This window comes from Protopterus annectens, chromosome 6.part1, assembly GCF_019279795.1.
Source record: "Protopterus annectens isolate FY-2018-M chromosome 6.part1, PAN1.0, whole genome shotgun sequence".
NCBI lineage: Eukaryota > Metazoa > Chordata > Ceratodontiformes > Protopteridae > Protopterus > Protopterus annectens.
Genome location: NC_056738.1, coordinates 59,355,773 through 59,372,873, shown reverse-complemented (window position 1 = coordinate 59,372,873; position 17,101 = coordinate 59,355,773). Strand labels below are relative to the sequence as shown.

At 36.1% G+C, this 17,101-nt stretch overlaps 1 protein-coding gene across 1 annotated transcript in view; it reads left to right on the top strand.

Annotated features, from left to right (window-relative positions):
* LRP2 (LDL receptor related protein 2) overlaps nucleotides 1-17,101 on the top strand; it is a 1,335,386-nt gene that overhangs the window by 321,269 nt on the left and 997,016 nt on the right. The window contains exons 18-19 of the mRNA XM_044075346.1: nucleotides 1,044-1,169; nucleotides 2,706-2,836. Of these exons, the coding sequence (XP_043931281.1) occupies nucleotides 1,044-1,169; nucleotides 2,706-2,836 (257 nt within the window). The remainder of the gene's footprint in view (nucleotides 1-1,043; nucleotides 1,170-2,705; nucleotides 2,837-17,101) is intronic.

The window sequence follows — 17,101 nt, the reverse complement described above, 5'->3', positions numbered from 1 at the left end:
ATCAACTGAAATGTTTATGGCAAACGCTTAAGTAGAGAATCAGACTGCAGCATTTTACAAGTCTCCCATGTTGAGTGATGTAATTCTGCAGGGTTCTCATGTACACTGCAAACAAGATCATCAGAACTGAAGTATAGAAAAATAAATTAATTTTGTATGATGGCAGCTAAGGAGTCAGGTTTATTTTTTTTTTTGAAAGCAAGAGTAGAGAAAGTGCTGTGCAGTACTCTACTAATTTTAAGAATCAGACTCATAAACAGATGCGGTATCAGAAAGTTTTTGAAAATTAGGCCTGCTTTCACTGAAGAAGTACTTTACAAAGTGTGTAATAATTGTAATAAAAAAAAGGTTATTGCCCTATCCTGAGTAATCCCCCAAGCCCCCACCCCTGACACCCTCACTCCAGGACTGAAGTCCAGCAGTGAAATCATTAGTACTTGCCACTTCAGGAAATATCTGTCTGGAGTCTTTAACATTCATTTCTTGTTCATATTTCTGTTATTATGCCTTCCTGTCTAGCTGTGTGTGTCTATGTGTGTGTGTGTGTGTGTGTGTGTGTGTCTGTCTGTCTGTCTGTCTCTCTCATTCTTCCCCTCTCTCTGCATATTCCCTTCTTATATCATCTTTTCATGAGGATGCCATATATTTTCAGCTCTGTAAGTTTTGTTCTTGTGCTGGTGCAAACTGCTGGCATCTTACATACTTTATATAATTTATGTATCTTAGTCTCAAAAGCAGAAACAAGTGTTTATAGCTACTTTCAAATTCATCATCAGGCTAGAAGCATTTTAATAATGCCACTTCTTAAAGCCCACACCTCACAAAACATTCAGTACATAGTCTGACTGATTTTAAGGGTTGCAGAATCATTTTTGAATTTTTTTCATGATAAAAGAACAGTATGTTTGTTTTAATTTAATACCATGAAGATTCTTAACTTTATATTCATTCTTGCACTGACTTCACTGTGTTATGATAATAACACTGTTATAAGAATATTCTATATCATATTGTTCTATTTAATGAGACATTTGTATTCCTAGATATATTTTCTGGACAGACTGGTACAGACCTGCCAAAATCATGAGGGCCTGGGGAGATGGATCGCATTCTGTGCCTTTAATTAACACAACTCTCGGATGGCCAAATGGATTAGCCATTGACTGGAGGTAAGTGAAGAAGAAATCTAAAGAAACTGAATTCACGTTAAGGATAATTAACTGATGCATACAGTATCAGTTCTGTCTTCACTGAAAGTTGAATTCTGAGTAACATGCCAGTGGTAAAATATCATTACACAATACAAGCTCCTTGGCACACCAGTTTTGGCTCTGACTGTTACCCAGTCTGGGTTTGCCTAACATTCTGACTGTTGGAGGTCTAGTATGTAATGAATAAGAATGAAGGACAATAGCTGTTCACCCATTTGGGGGATTGGTGACATCTGACTTCAGGAGCACCATTTGCAGAAAAGGCGAGTAATGTGCTTCAGTGCAGTTTGGACCTGACAGGAGAAGATGAGCCCTGGAAAATGCACAGTCTAGCTGAGGTCCATAAATATGGAGAGCTGTTGGTGTAGTGGTCATTATAACACACTTGTTAGCTGACAGCATGAAGGATATTAAGAAAACACACACACACACACACACACACACACACACACACACACACACACACACACACACACACACACAAATTCTCAAACCACCAATTGATGATAGCCATAGTACCCAGGTCTCATCTCTCCCTCCTGGCATCTTAAAATGCCTGGAGGCGGCACAATGAATAGGCCAATTAGGGGCCTAGGCTTATGCTAATGGGGGAAGAACAACAAAAATACGTATTGCAGTATTATATTACCAAAAGTTTACTTTCTCAAAATTCTGACAAGAAAAGAGACACTTGCATCCATATCAACTATTTTCCTAAACACAAATTCAAGTATTCATAAAAAATGAATAATACTGTCTTGGTTTGTTACAGGGAGCTATGTCTAACCTTTGTTTATCACTGTGCATGCTTCTTTAGTCTCAGCTTTGGGATCACCATATTACAGATTAAGAGCATTAGTGAAACTGTCTAAACACCCTTTCCATGTAGTACTTTGTTTCCTACTATTGTAGTAGAACAACATTCATTCATCACAACAAGTATTCACAACACACTGGAGCCCTTTTTCTCTCATGCCTCTGACATTAAATGAATTATGCCGCCTCAGTTATGCACCTGATAAGTACTCAAAGAAATAAGTACTCTTCCTACACAAGATTTTGTGTAATTGCAAATTGCCAAGCATGCATTTAGGAAAAACTTGCTTCTGATGACTGCCAGCAACACATTTTGATAATCAAAAAAAATCTAGATTGTTTTTTGCCTTAATATGAGAAATTATGTAACTTGATTTTGTATGATTTTTTTCTTAGAGGTAGCCCTAGACAATGACTGTTTGCTAAATCTGTGTTTAATTTACATTTACAAAATATCAATGAAAAATATCAACTGCTGTTTGTGTAGTTTAACTTTTTATTTCCCAGGAGAAAGTACACCATCCAAAAGTTCACTTTGGCTGAACCCAGTTTTCTTCCTTTTAGACAGTAATAAGTATGGTACATAACTTACTTCACCGTGAAACTAATGTGAGAAAATATTGCTGCAGAAAGTCAACCAATTTAAAGAAAAATAATTGTATTGCATCTTTCTTTCAGCTCCTTAAGACTGTACTGGGTCGATGCCTTCTTTGATAAAATTGAGCATAGTACGTTTGACGGTTTAGACAGACAGAATCTTGGACGCATCAGCCAGATGTCACATCCCTTTGGTCTCACAATATTTGGAGGTGAGTTTTATCCTAAACAACAGTAATAATATACTCTTTTCATCCCATACTACAAAAGAAATATTGAAATTAATTATTTTATAGAGCAGTTTCATAATATACTCTTTTAATGCCATACACAATAGACACAGAAATTAAATATTTATGCAGTGCATTTCTGAGTATAAACACTAACAGGAAGTTTAGGATTATTTCTGTGTTCAGCTTTACCTTGCACAGTCTTAAACACATATTTTATTATATATAATATATATAGAGAGAGAGAGGGAGGGAGGAGATACCTTTATTCTTTTTGCAGCAGCTGTGCCCTGTCAGGAATTACTGACTACTTAAAAGTGTGCCCCATAAGCATTATGACCTTAAGTGATTTGCTTAGTGCAACAATATTCAAGTAGAAGTGTGATACTCAGACCATATCTGTCAAATGTAGGCTGCTTACCTCAGACCATATCTGTCAAATGTAGGCTGCTTACAACATGCTCGTAGGATCAAAGGAGCATAGGAAATACAAAGCAACTGAGTCCTGTGGACATTTATGCTTTGTCAGTACCCACACTTGGACTGTACCTCATTTGTTGAGGAGGTGTTGGCCAGTCAAGCCAGGGGTGAATTTGTGAATAACCATTCATCCATCCAGTTCCTGTTTGAAGGAAGATAATGCATCACATTGCTTGATTTGCAGCGGGAGTCTGTCCTAGAGGTGGGTAAGGCTCTCTTAAGTGAACTTATCTCTCTATCATGCATTGTTTATTTGCCAGTGAAGATTTATATGCATTGTTCTGGTATTTGTGGGACACTTTGATTTGTGGAGCTATGATTAGTCTTTGTTGTATTAGAAATGCAGGTCAGCAACAAAGTGCATTTAATCTATTGAGCCTGAGAAATAAATCAGTTTTGAACATACCACTACATCCCTAATTTGTAAGTATGTTCCTTTTAATCACTTAGTCTAACTGTCCAAGGCACACGTGCGGCCACGCACACACACACACACACACACACACACACACACACACACACACACACACACACACACACACACACACTCTCCCTTTAGTTGAACGTTCAGAATATTAAAAGTATGTGATGGAGGCACAAATGATTGATATAATCACAGAGTGTCAACATTACTTAGTGGGAGGTTGTGGTACAGCAGGGATTTGTGCGATGCGATCATGATATTTGTAAGTAGCATGGGTGTGTGGGGGGGTTTAATTAAATGTGGCTTGATGTGCTTTTTCATGAAAGGTAGGATGTTTATTCATTGAAAATTAACTTTAGAAATGCAGAAACATCAATTTTCATATGCAGAATATCAGGATAATAAAAGAATCTCTCACGCTGCTCTGTCTACCCTGTTCTACCAACTCTTTGCAACATGATGCTCCTGTGAGTCATTTACTGGAGGACAGGAGTTACTCAAGATGTACATTGTTAAAAAGATGTTAATGAGAGAAAGATCGTCATTTCTGGCTACAGCAGAACAGCAGAATATAGGAAAGAGCATACATGTCTAGCAGTGAGTAATGATGGAAATCGTAATGCTGTGACGAAGTTTGGTCAGGATTAGATAGTTTTACGGCACTATGAAATTCTGTCATTTCTAGTATACTTACTGATGACCGATTTGTTGTCTCACCACACAGCATGTTGAACAGGACTGTTACTTGGCACTGGAATAGGCAACATACTGTGTGTAACCATGTACTTACCATTTCACAACTTATGCAGCTGAAAAAGATTCTTCACAAACTTTAAAAGATTTTTTTCTTCACATGTAAATGACAAAGTGACATACCTGAGCACTTGCATAGTGTACCCGATGCTAGATGTAGGAATTTATTTGCAGGAATTGGAGTTTATTGTACACAGGAACCTACTCTGCTCTAGACAGGACTGAGAGCATGTCCTTCTGGGATATCTTGAAACCACACACTGTGGAATAGCACACCTTTGTGCATTCTTAGTCTAGTTTCAGAAGAAAAATTTTGCTCTGTGAGAAACCTAAGTTTCCTATTTATCACAAAGCATCATCCTATTTTAGTTAACCTTGCAGGCCCACTGGGCACACAGTTCCTTTTCAGGGGCATTAAGTGACTTGCTCAAGGTCACACAGTAGACAAATGTGTGCTGAGGGAATCAGACCCAGTACCAGAGAAACTATAGCTTGCAACCTTAACCTCCGCACCAGTTGTCAGACTGTCAAAGTGTAATGTTGCTTTATCAAAGAGTAATCTTGCTTTACCTCACAGAGAATCTTCTGCTGATTCTAATCCAGAATACTTAACAAAACAAATGTCTGCATACTCAGCAATATGAAGCAAATTTTTTATACGTAAAGAATGCTGTCCTTTTTGCTGAAGAGATAGCAGACTCCTTATCACTGCACCTGCCACCAGTAGGTGCCATGAGTCCTCTGACTAGCAGGGTCATGTGACTTATCTGTGTACATGACTGTCTTTTATGTTTGTGTTTGGTAAAAATCTAGTTGTGAAGGCTCTTTATCAAAATGCCAGGAAGGTTGATTTGTGTAGTCGCACTGTCTTGTATGTCAGTCACTTTATGCTGCCATTCTCACAGCTATGATATGAGGTGAAAATTAAAAACCTGTCTGTTGAACCACAGTCACAATTGTACATTTTATTTGGGCTTTATATACTAGTCAGACATATAAGGATAGCAGAGATGCATTTCACTATATCATTTTGCCATCTGAAGTGCTGGATAGTTCCATGAAATCATTGAATACTTTACTAATAATGGGAAGAAGGACTGTTTTGTTGGATACAAAGACAAATCTGTCCTACTAAAGTTATAGCAAACCAAAATATGATTTTTCCTTTCAGATTATATATTTATTTATTGATTTATTCAGTTTGGCAACCAGGGTAGAGCAGTAATCTAAATAGACCTATTTCATTCTCAGCCCAGAGATGTGTGGACTTAAAGTAATTTTAGTTAAGGGATATATATAAAACACTCATACATGTGAAGCAGCTGTACCTCCACAAAACATAGCATTGTATGGGTTACCTATAGAATGCTTGTTTCATCTGGAAGACTTTTACTTAAATGTAGTTGCCCATGGTCAGTTTCATGACTTATTTTTCACTGAATTGTTGTATATTTGTTATTATACAATGACTCCCCACCCATTAATATTCCAAAATGTGCATGCTGATTGGCCAGCATGCCCGTTGTAAATCTCACAATATACCAACGGAAAAAGATCTGGTCGCCCAGACTTTTTTCCATTGGTATAAAGTGTCCAAAGTCTTTTTTTTTTAATAAATAAAAGAAAAAAAAATGGAGCAGTGGAGACTTTCTTTTCTCCATTGCTTCTGTTTCAAAGCATTAATGTACTGGGTATGTGAAGGAATGCAAGCCCCATATGCATGTGCAGTACATCAACACAAGGAAGCAGTATACCACCACTGGCGGAAGAACAGTAATGCACAATTATACAAAGACATTATTTAAGAAAAGTAAGTATTTTTTTTTCTAAAATAATGTCATTATATAATAGCAATAACTGAATCTGTGGTTGTGGTATATTAAAATTTACCCACAGTTCGCTTTATTTAATCACTTGGGCTTCGCCCTCATGATTAAACCATGCCAACCATGGGTAAATCTTCAATATACCACACCACGTCATTGGTTATTGCTTAAATATATTTCAGGCATACTTAAAACTTTACTGTAATGTGTGTGGCACTGTTAGCAGCTTCTTGATTGTATCGAGTCACAGTAAATGTTACACTTTTGGAGCAGTTGTGCATCCCATTTGTTTGTGACTACTGGATGAATCTGTATAGTTAGTGTGGAGGATGCATAGCTGAAAAAATGTGTTGTAGTTTAAGTGGTGGATCCTGACCACATACAAAGCACTGGCAAATGGGGAGACAAATAATGTAGCCAGAGGAAGAAGCAGTGGAACAACTAGTGATAGCAGCATTGACTATGCTGAGCTTCACGTAATGCAGAAGTAATAGTATAAAACAAGTTACATAACATTAATTCAGACATTAAGTAATAGGAAGCCATATTACTGTCTGAGGGCAGTACAACCATGTTTTGGCATGGTTGTAGGCACGATACACTTGTAAAGCATGTTGAAAATCATTCGGAAATTGAGGTGTTGCGCCTTCTCTTAAATACAGGGGTCTCATCTGAGAACTCCATTTTTATAAAGGAAGTAATATATAAAAATTCATGGATTGTAGCCCAAACTCCATATATTAACTTTATGTAGTATAGCATTATGCCATGTAAGTGTACAACAAATTGAAGAAAAAGGTACCTCTTGTATTGTTATAAGAGTGGCTCATGTGTCTAGCCTCATCTCTGAGTGAAAAAGGGAACATACTTTGGCTAAATGGAGAGAAAATGAAATGAGAGCATAGACAAAAATGCAGACTTATTCTGATCAATTTAAAGTTGACAGCAAAGTGGAAGATGTACATAAAGGTCCATAGTGAAAAATGCATTCAAAATCAGAGTCTGTTACGGCACATGCACATAACTCAGGCAGAGTATTATAAATCAAGGTTGAAAGGGATGCTGATAAAACAGAAGGGAGGTTTGAAAAAGAAGGAAAGAGTAATACTGCGAATGCAGATCCTGAAGGAGAATAACAGGAACTATGCAGAAATTTATATTTATAAAACAGCAGAAAGTATTTAAGAACTAAGCTAACAGTGGAACGGAGAAATGAAAATGTTACCAATAGAGATGGCTGCAAATAGGATAAACTGGCAAATTAGCAAAGGAGCCATGGTACTGGGAGCAAAGAAATCGGGAGGGAATGGCAACTGAGTGGGATGAGGACAAACAGAAGTCTGGACTACAAGTTAGAGACTGTCCTTCCTTATCAGGGATTCATAACACAGTTTATGCAAAGAGAAGAAAATAGGGGAATGCTAAGTGAAGCACCAGCTCTAGTAGAGTTTTTGTTAAGTCTAGAACAGAAGCTGTTAAAAAAGGGATAATTATTATGGCATATAAAATGCTGCATGATAACTGTAAGAAACAATCAGAGGAAGTTAGAAAATATTTGGAAAAGAGAATGAAAATTCAATTTACAAAGGATCAATGGCAGAACATTATTATAGCTCTCAAGTATTTATTTATTTTGTCTTTGTTTACCTGGAAAGTCTGACTGGGGAATACCCATTTTCAGCAGAGGCCTGGGGAAAAAAGCTTCATTTGCTTATGTTGGACTATACTAAGTTCCAGTCAAACACAGACTAGTCACATTTCTATTTACATTTATACACAAACAGTAGTTAAGTTTATACATATACATTCTAAAATTTTACAGAGGTGGAAGTTACTAAAGCAAAAGCAAATGTGCAACTTAATGGATTGTACAGGCAGCAGTTATGTATAAAAATGTCATTTCAATAAGAGCTTGAGAATATTATGTTTAAGAAGAGTATTTGGATAGTATTGTACAGTGAAAAAGTTTTAACCCTGTGATGAGCATGTACATGACCATGACTGGTTAAGATGTTTAAGCAGTGGTTTAAAACTATTGAGTTTGTCAGAGAGTTTTGTCTGTGTGGGGATACTATTCCAGAGTTTTGCAACATGTTCTCCTGCAACATTAATTGATTTATTTGTAAGTAATAAGAATTTGTACTAGAATGATGGCTCCTTGCTGGACAGTAGGATAGTAATAAGGTTTGTAGCACAGGGCATTTTTCTGGATGATGAATGAGTTTGTGTGCTATAGTCAGTTGTGAATATGTTAGCCAGTTGTGCATTTCAAACCAGTTTAATTGCTTTAAGCTAAGACAGTAGTGGGCTCTGTGAGGTAGAGTGGTGGCAAATGTAGCTATTTTATTGTAGCAGGAGGTAATTTTATTTCTTTGAGTATTGTTTATTTGTTAGGATAGGAGCATCATGTAAGACAGTCACAGTAAGAAGGTGGTGGCTTGAGTTTTTCTTGCAGTATCTGTAAGGAATTCATTGATCCTAAAAAGGGATCCTAGTTTCTGGTGTGTAAATTTAAGGGTGTGCAGTATATGGTGGTCATAACTGAGACTGTCCTCTATTATAACTCCTAGAAGTTTACTGTGAGTTACAGTTTCAATGACAGTATTATTTGCTGACTTATGGTAAAAGATCACTTTTGATTTTGAAAACTTTTGAGATGAAAAGCAGTAACTTAGTTTTCTTGGGGTTGAGTAGGTTTGAGTCTTTGAGACAGGTTTCTACAGAGGAGAAAGAATTTTGGATAATGTCTTGGAGTTTATTTATTGTTGAGGCCACACATATTAATGTTGAGTCATCTGCATACTGAACTAAAGTAGCGTGATGAGTGGAGGTCATTAATAAATGTACTAAATAGTAGAGGACCCAGAATAGAGCCTGAGGGACATCTGTAGTAAATGGTTGAAAGGATGAGTAGGCTTTTTGCCATTTAATGGCTTGTTGCTTTCTAGATAGGTAACTAAGGAATCACAACAAGGAGTATTGTGAAAGTCCTATTGAGAAGAGTCGAATAAGCTGTTGCTGGTATGAGACTGTATCAAATGCCTTTGGCAAGTCTAAGAACATGGTGGACACAGGCAGACTATAGTTTCTATGGTGGTTTATTATATCAGTGAAATGTAATAGAGCAGTAGTAGTGCTGTGCTGAGGCCTAAAGCTCTTTGTGTTTCTAAGAACAGTTTTTTTTGAGGTTAGATTTTGCATCCGTTGCATATGGATGCATTTCTGTAATATTTTGGGGAGTGGGGAGAGCATCACTACTGGTCTGTAGTTATTAAACTCTGTAGATGTGCTGCCTTTGTGCAGTGGTATGATGTAGGATTTTTCTACTGTGATGGGACATAGCTTTCTGCTATGGATCTATTAGTATGGACACAAGGAAGGCTATGAGTTCTGCAGCCATTTTTAGGTAGTCTGCTGGTAGCTGGTCTACAGCTACAGAAGTAGTTTTTAGTATAAGGAACATTTTCCTTGTGAGTGAGGAAGGTGCTGGACTAAAATTGAAGAGCTGTACAAGGTTTTGAATGGGTGGGGTAGAGTGAGGAGGGGAGATATGTTAGTATCTAAGAGAGATAATATTGATTTTATGAAGTGGAAATAAAACTGTTTGGAGATAGAGTTTGTCGTATTGTCAGCTTTTGGAGAGAAACTAGTGGCCTTGCCAGTGTGTTGTAGATTATTTAATGATGACCAAAAAATTTGGGGCTGTTTGTATTATAGGTTGGTATAATATGTTTGCTTATCCTCTTTGACATGGAGTTTTGCAAGGTTTTTAAGATGTCTTAATTGCTGGAGGGCATTTTGAGATCTATTTTTATACCAGTTTTTCCAGGCTTTATCCCTATTTTATCATGATTTTTTTTTTGTTTCCTTTGTCAGCCATGGTGCGGGGTTGGACTTTACTCTTTTATTATGTACTGGTACTATATTATTTAAGGTCTGTAAGAATATGTTATTAAAGTGTTCTACAGCAGTATCTAGTGACATTCTACTAAGTACATTTCAGTTATATTTTTTTAGTGTTTCATTTAAAATATCTTTGCCTAAATTGGTTGTATTTCATATCTGATTATAGATAATACGTTTAGCTTGGTTATGTTGAGTTGTAATAGCATACGTTGGTATGTTGTCACTTAAGCTGGCTGAGAAGCAGCCTACTTTTGTCAGTTTGTCTGGTTTGTTTGTAAGAATCCAATCTAATGTTGAGTGACTCCCTGACGTTTTATTGATTCTAGTAGGTATGGTTTTTAATTGTCTGAAGTTGTACAAGTTTATGGAATCAGTGGAAGTAGTAGAATTTTATGAGTAGCCAGTCTATGTTTAAATTTCCAAGTGTTATAGTTTCATGGTTAATTTGTTGGGATATCTTATATAGGATGCTTTCAGCAGTATCAATGTTATTCAGTGGTATTATATAAATAGCCATTAAATATATATTTTTCCTATTGTTGATTTTTAGGAGTGTTGTTAGTAGTTCAACATTGTTTAATGTGAGTACTTCCCGTGGAAGTAAGTTAATGGTTAGGGAATGTTTATAGATGATTACTACACCACCAGGATGCTTGTTTTGTCTGTCATGCTTGAGCATATTGTATCCTGAGCGTGGAGGGGGGGGGGATGATCTAATTATCCTTTATTTCTTTTTTAACCAGATTTCGGTAGCTGTGATTACATCAGGAGTGTATCTGGCAAGATAAGCATGTATGCCATGGATGTTATTGCACATACCTCTTAGGTTCATATTTAGTAAGGTGAGTTTGGATTACGTTTTTTTGGTGAGATGTATTAGGTGACTAGTTTATTTTGAGGTTGGAAATGATGTTTATATGAACAGTAGGACCAGGGTTGGGATGACTATTTCCGTTAATTTTTTGACTTGATATTTTATAGAGGGAAGATTGTGGACAGTTATATTTTGGTCTTGGTTTGATATTTGATTGTAAATTTGGATGCTGAGTTCTAAGATATTCATAGAAAAATAAATCAGATGTGGTTTGCTTGTAGAGATAGGATATTATGGAGAAAGACAGGCTGGATAGATGTTAATATTCTTTGTGAGGATTGGTTGAAGTCCGATTAGTAGGAGATGGATTTGATAATTGATGATAAAGGCTAGTAGAGTGACAAGAAATAGTAAACTAATGTGACTTATGGATGTCTTATTTAACTTGGGTTTTATCCTTGTTGTAAATCAGGATAAAAAAATGTTAGGAGGGTAGTGGGTTGATTGCAGAGATGCAATTTGATAGTTATAGGAGGCAAGAATTAAAACAATTTGTGAGACAGTCTTGGCTGATAAACTAGAGTGTGTGTTACTATTGGGAGGAATTGTATTGATTGTTTTCCTACTGGAGGGAACTGATGGCACTGGTTAGAGGAATATGTGGATGGTGCTATGGAAGTATACATGTAGAGTAAGAGGGGGTAGGTGGGATTTAGAGGTAGGGTAGGGGAGTGGATTTGGCCTGAGTGTTAGTGAGGATTAACAAAGTGGGTTGAAAACTTGTCAAGAGATAGAGAAAACAATCAGTGACTTAGCATAAACAGCCACAAATCTGCTGAGAGATGAGTAAAAGCAGCACTGCAGTTTAAAAGGCCTCTCTGCTAGTAGATGAATGTCTTATTCTTGCTATAGGGCACAGTTTTAGTAGGAGAGTTAGTACAGTATCACCTTGACCTAACTAATAATTATAACAGTAAAAAATGTACCTGACTGAACAACTGTGTAATGTAAGGAGGTTTCTATGGACTTTGAAATGCAAAGTTCAAATGCCTGCCCGAACCCCCACAGACCAGCAAAACAGTGAGAAAAATTAAACCAGAATGCAATAATTCAGGTCTGGAAAAGTACGGGCTGAGAACTCTAAAGTGGCTACACAAGAAGAGAAATAAACTTAAGGAAGGGAGACAGTGGACTGCTAAAAACAATGAATTGAACACAGTTAAAGGAGAAAGTACCAATAGGATTGCTATGGTCTAAGAAAATGGAACTATTATAGTGGACAAAGTTATTTGTTTTAGTCTGCCATATTTATAATTTACATACAGATTTCACTGTTACATACAGATCTATTTGCTTGCAGGGACACTAATATAGAAAAATAAAAACACACTAAAGAGACAGTTGAGTGCACTGAATCGATATTGACTGTGCACAAATAACTAGCTCAGAGCTGAAGTTGGTTTAGTAACTATCTCAGGCAAGGAGAAATAGGAAAGGAAAGGGTGGGGGAGACCAATGGTGACTTCTTTTAAGGCATGCAGTTCAATAAAGACAGGAGGATATAAATAATGGGAGTAAAAAGTGTAGAAGAGTGAAGAAAACTATAAGAAAAAGAAATAGTTTGAGTAGTAGGAGTAAATGACAGTGTCTGTTAGGCAGGAGAGAGTAAAAGCTGACCAGCAGGATGTCAGTGGAGGAGGATTTACAGACTATAAGGCTATTGCTTACAAACTAGGACACTGAAGTACTTGTCTTCAGACTAGTCACTGTGCAGGCTAAAATATACACAGAAGACTGCATACCTTTAAAACGTACTGAAAGCACAAAACCAGAGGTGGGACATTGTTTGTTCTAATTAAATGTTGGTCGGCTTGAATGGACTTAGACTGCCTATTCAGATGATACTGCTATATGTATATTTAAGTTTCCAGTGAACCTGTTGAAAAAAAGAGAAAAAAAAAGATGCTTTCAACGTTCAGTAGAAATCCAGTTAAATTACTATGGGATGAACTATATGCAATGGAACATTGTCACCAGTAAATGCACTGAAATTGTAAGTAGTTTATTTATAAATATAGACATATTAAATATCGAAATTAAGTTCGGTATCCTGTATTAAGTATGCAAGAAAGTCCAGAAGTTTTAGGATTTTTGCTAGGTTTTTGTATAAACATTTTTATACCACAGGTTGATTTCAGAGAACTATTTTTTTCCTCAGGTAAATAGCAAATGTTAAGTGTGACAAGAAAGTGATAGGTAATTGGAAACGTGTTTTTGGGAATGTGGTGAGTTGGCAGATTTTAAAGATTCCCTACAGAGTACTTTCTCAGAAATATTGGGGAAGCAAATTATTGTAACTGATTGTAACTATGGGAATGATTCTTTTAAGATAGGATATAGGGTTTGAATTGTATATACATAGTAAGGCTGAACCAAGTTTAATGGTACTGGCTACAAAAAAAAAAAAAAGAAAAATTAATAGAAGATGGAAATCAAAATCTAATCCAGTTATAATCAAAGCAGTGAATATTGTAAAGAAGATAAATGAATTGGGGGTAGGATCTTTAGAAAAGCGAAGGAGCAAATTACATAGAAATAAATAGAATTTATAGGAACAATGCATACAAAATGATGTTCAAGGGGAGGAGTGAAGTTTAAGATAAGGCAGGAATGAAGTCCTTTATTTAATGCTGGAATAACTGAAAATCTTCAATAGGAAAATATAAAATATATGTGAAAATGGCAATGGAAATGTTGTATAGTTTGTTTTCTACTTGTGTTATCTGTGCATATGTCACTATAAAGATGACCTCTAACCCTAACTCACCCTAACTCACCTAAATAATATTTGTCACTATTTGCATGCCTATCAACATGCTCCCCTAACCTACTCACTTATATACGCCCCCAACCCTAACATAAACCAACCGCGACACTTACCTGGACCCAGGCTTATAGTGTTTCTGGATTCTAATAGGGAACCGTACATATGCAATTTGTTAAAAGGTGATGATTTAGTAAAGATATTTAAAAACATTATCTAAAATGACTTACTTTATGTAATTTTATTGTCTTGACTTGGGATCAGCTGATCCAATGCCCTTTTTTGCCATGACTTTCTGATTATGAGATCTAAACATTTGACTTTAAAAGATAATACTGTGATTTTCAGGTAGTAACATTTATAACTTCTCCAAAGATATAATAATTATTTAGTAGAGACTTATTCACAATTAAATATTCCAGTGATTAATATAGAACCGATTTTATATCAGCAGTTATTGAAAACTAGTGAATAATCAGCACCTTTCAACAGTATTATTAAGTTAACTGCAAAATGTGGCGAATTTTGCATTTAAAATGGCAAACAAATGACTCTGTATAGAAATAAATAGAGGGAATTTTCACGAACTAGCAAATTATGTAAAGCATAACAAAGTTAACTTTCACATGTTAGAGCAGCCAAATTTCTGTGGAAGCATTTTAAGTGATCTGTGACTAATTAGAAATATAAAGAAGAACATTTTGTATTCCAAAGCAAACCAGAATTGTTAGCTGATTGTTGATGCAAAAATAATGGCTATTGCATGTTGGTATATGATAAAGTATTTACATGGCGATCTGAGTATGGCAGGCAGGAACCCCCAAATAGTAGGGAAAAATGCATATATTTGAACATGGATGCAGTTTTAAAGTGTGTTGCATGCAGTCTTGACATACAGTGGGAGAACTGACCTGCAATACACAGCAGTTAATTTCAACTGACTGAGTTCCATTATTGCTACATTTAATAGACCCCAAATGTTTAGAAAAATCATTCAAAGAAATTGTGGAGAATTGGAATATGCACTAGATCCCTAAGCTTTTATTAACTACAAATGATTTTATGTTCCATGAAAGGAATCAAGTGAAGCATGAAGAATGTTACAGTACTTAGCAGTGCTACATAGATTAGCGAGTATCGCTAGTTTGATAAAGGGCTTACAGTCATATTGACAGGTAGATATGCATGTCACTTATGTTGCAGAAGCATCTATATCAGATTGCTCTTTAAAGAAATATTGAATCTTAATGAAGCATTAACCTTATCAGTAACAATGGAAGACAGTAATTAAAGACATAGCCAGCCTTAGGCATAGGTCAACTAGGCGGCTGCCTAGGGCGCCGCTGTAGCAGGCGTGCTTTTCCAGTAATTTGGATGGTGTAAATAGACCAGGCTGGGGGCTCCAGCTGCTGTGGGGGGGTGTGCTGTGGAGCCCTTTTGCCTAGGGCACCACTTGACCTAAGGCCGACCCTGACTAGAGAAGGATTATGCTTGCAACTAGTTGCAGTGGAGTACGCCCTTTAAAAGATTGTCTGCTGACATTCTAATAAGAAACACATTTGTGTTTTACTGGAATGACATTTTAAGCTAATATGTGTTGATTTAAATACAAATGCTGCAGAAGATATCACAAAAAGTAGAGATAAAGAATTGACATAGCAAAATGTTAGAACCAAACTGAATGACAAATACATATATTTGTCATTTTTTTAACTGGGGTAGTGCTCTGATCAATTGATCTGGATCAGTTTCAGGCACAGTAGTATAGCTTACTAGCTGACATGCATCTTTCAAGGAATTGGTACAAAACAGAGGATACAGTGGTCAGACAAAATAGAGTCAGAAGCAGAAAATAACTCCTGTGATCTGATGCATTTAGAGCTGTATAGGTTGAATTGAGCTGCCAAAGAAATTATGCAGATCATTTAAGTAATGAAACTTATAATGGAGCTACATATTCAGACTCTGCTTTTAGTATGACTTATATGCATAAATATGATAATGAGTTTCTAAAGACCTGTATCTTAGAAAAGATATTCTCAATGGGCATGATAACTGTTCCTGTGGTACAGGAAAACAAAATGCTGAAGCTAAATTATGTTTACTATATAAAAGTGGCAGCACTGAGTGACAGAGACTGGAAAAAAATGTGGACTGGACTGTTACACTGTTATGTGGTGTGTGGCAGCCAGACACAGAAACAAACTTGCCATGGCTAATAAGTCATTATAATTATTATAAAATGTTAAACAAGTTTTTGTCACTGACATAGGAATACCAAAGGGCACAAAGTCTTCCTCAGGCTAGCTGCATCAACAGAACAGATTAGAGAGATTAAGATAATGTTTCTGCTGGCTATTTTATTTTATATCATTTTAAGGGAAAGACTGAATTAGATTCACATTTTATTCATACCTCATGGAGCCTAAGATAGTACCTTATGCTGTTATTCCTAAGGTAGAAAAATTCTGTAGGGATTGGGAGTTATGAGGTGCTCTACAAAGAGACCTATGATGACTGGGTAATACCCATATTGCCAGTTAATAAGAAAGGTAAAGTAGTGAATATTCATATCTTCACTGATTTCGAAGTTATCATTAACCCAGAGCAAAAAGTAGATTAATTTACTGTACCAAGAACTGAACTGAAATAAGAAAACTTGATAATCCAACTACTTTTAAACAATCACACACATCTCACCTTCAAATAGCAATGACACGCTACAAGTGCAACCCAACACAATTCTTGCTTCTAGTCAACCTCTTCTGCAATGTTATCTTTAAGGTTTTTCTTTTACCAACCACAACACAATTATTTTTTTATGCTCTTTAACCTAGCTAATTTCAAATCAATATATTTCTCCCCATGTCTTCTCATATACCCCATTCTACCTTTATAACCATTTTTGCAAAGTTCTCTAATAGCAAATTACATCTAGACAACTATTTTGTCTACTTCTCTTCCTGAATGGTAACCCTTTTTCAGACTTCATAACATTTCCCTACTCTCTTGTGTTATCTGTCTACCCCCGTCTCAGTCACGTACTTAACAAGTATAAGAATTTCATAAATGATCAATTCGTGCATGTTCTTTATTTATAGGTATTAATATTCTTGGCTATACTTCATTGTATAAGTATCACTATTTTTTTTTCTTTTTTGCATTCCTTTTTACCTACTCAGGTAAAATAATGATAAATAAACAAAAAATATAGGTTACT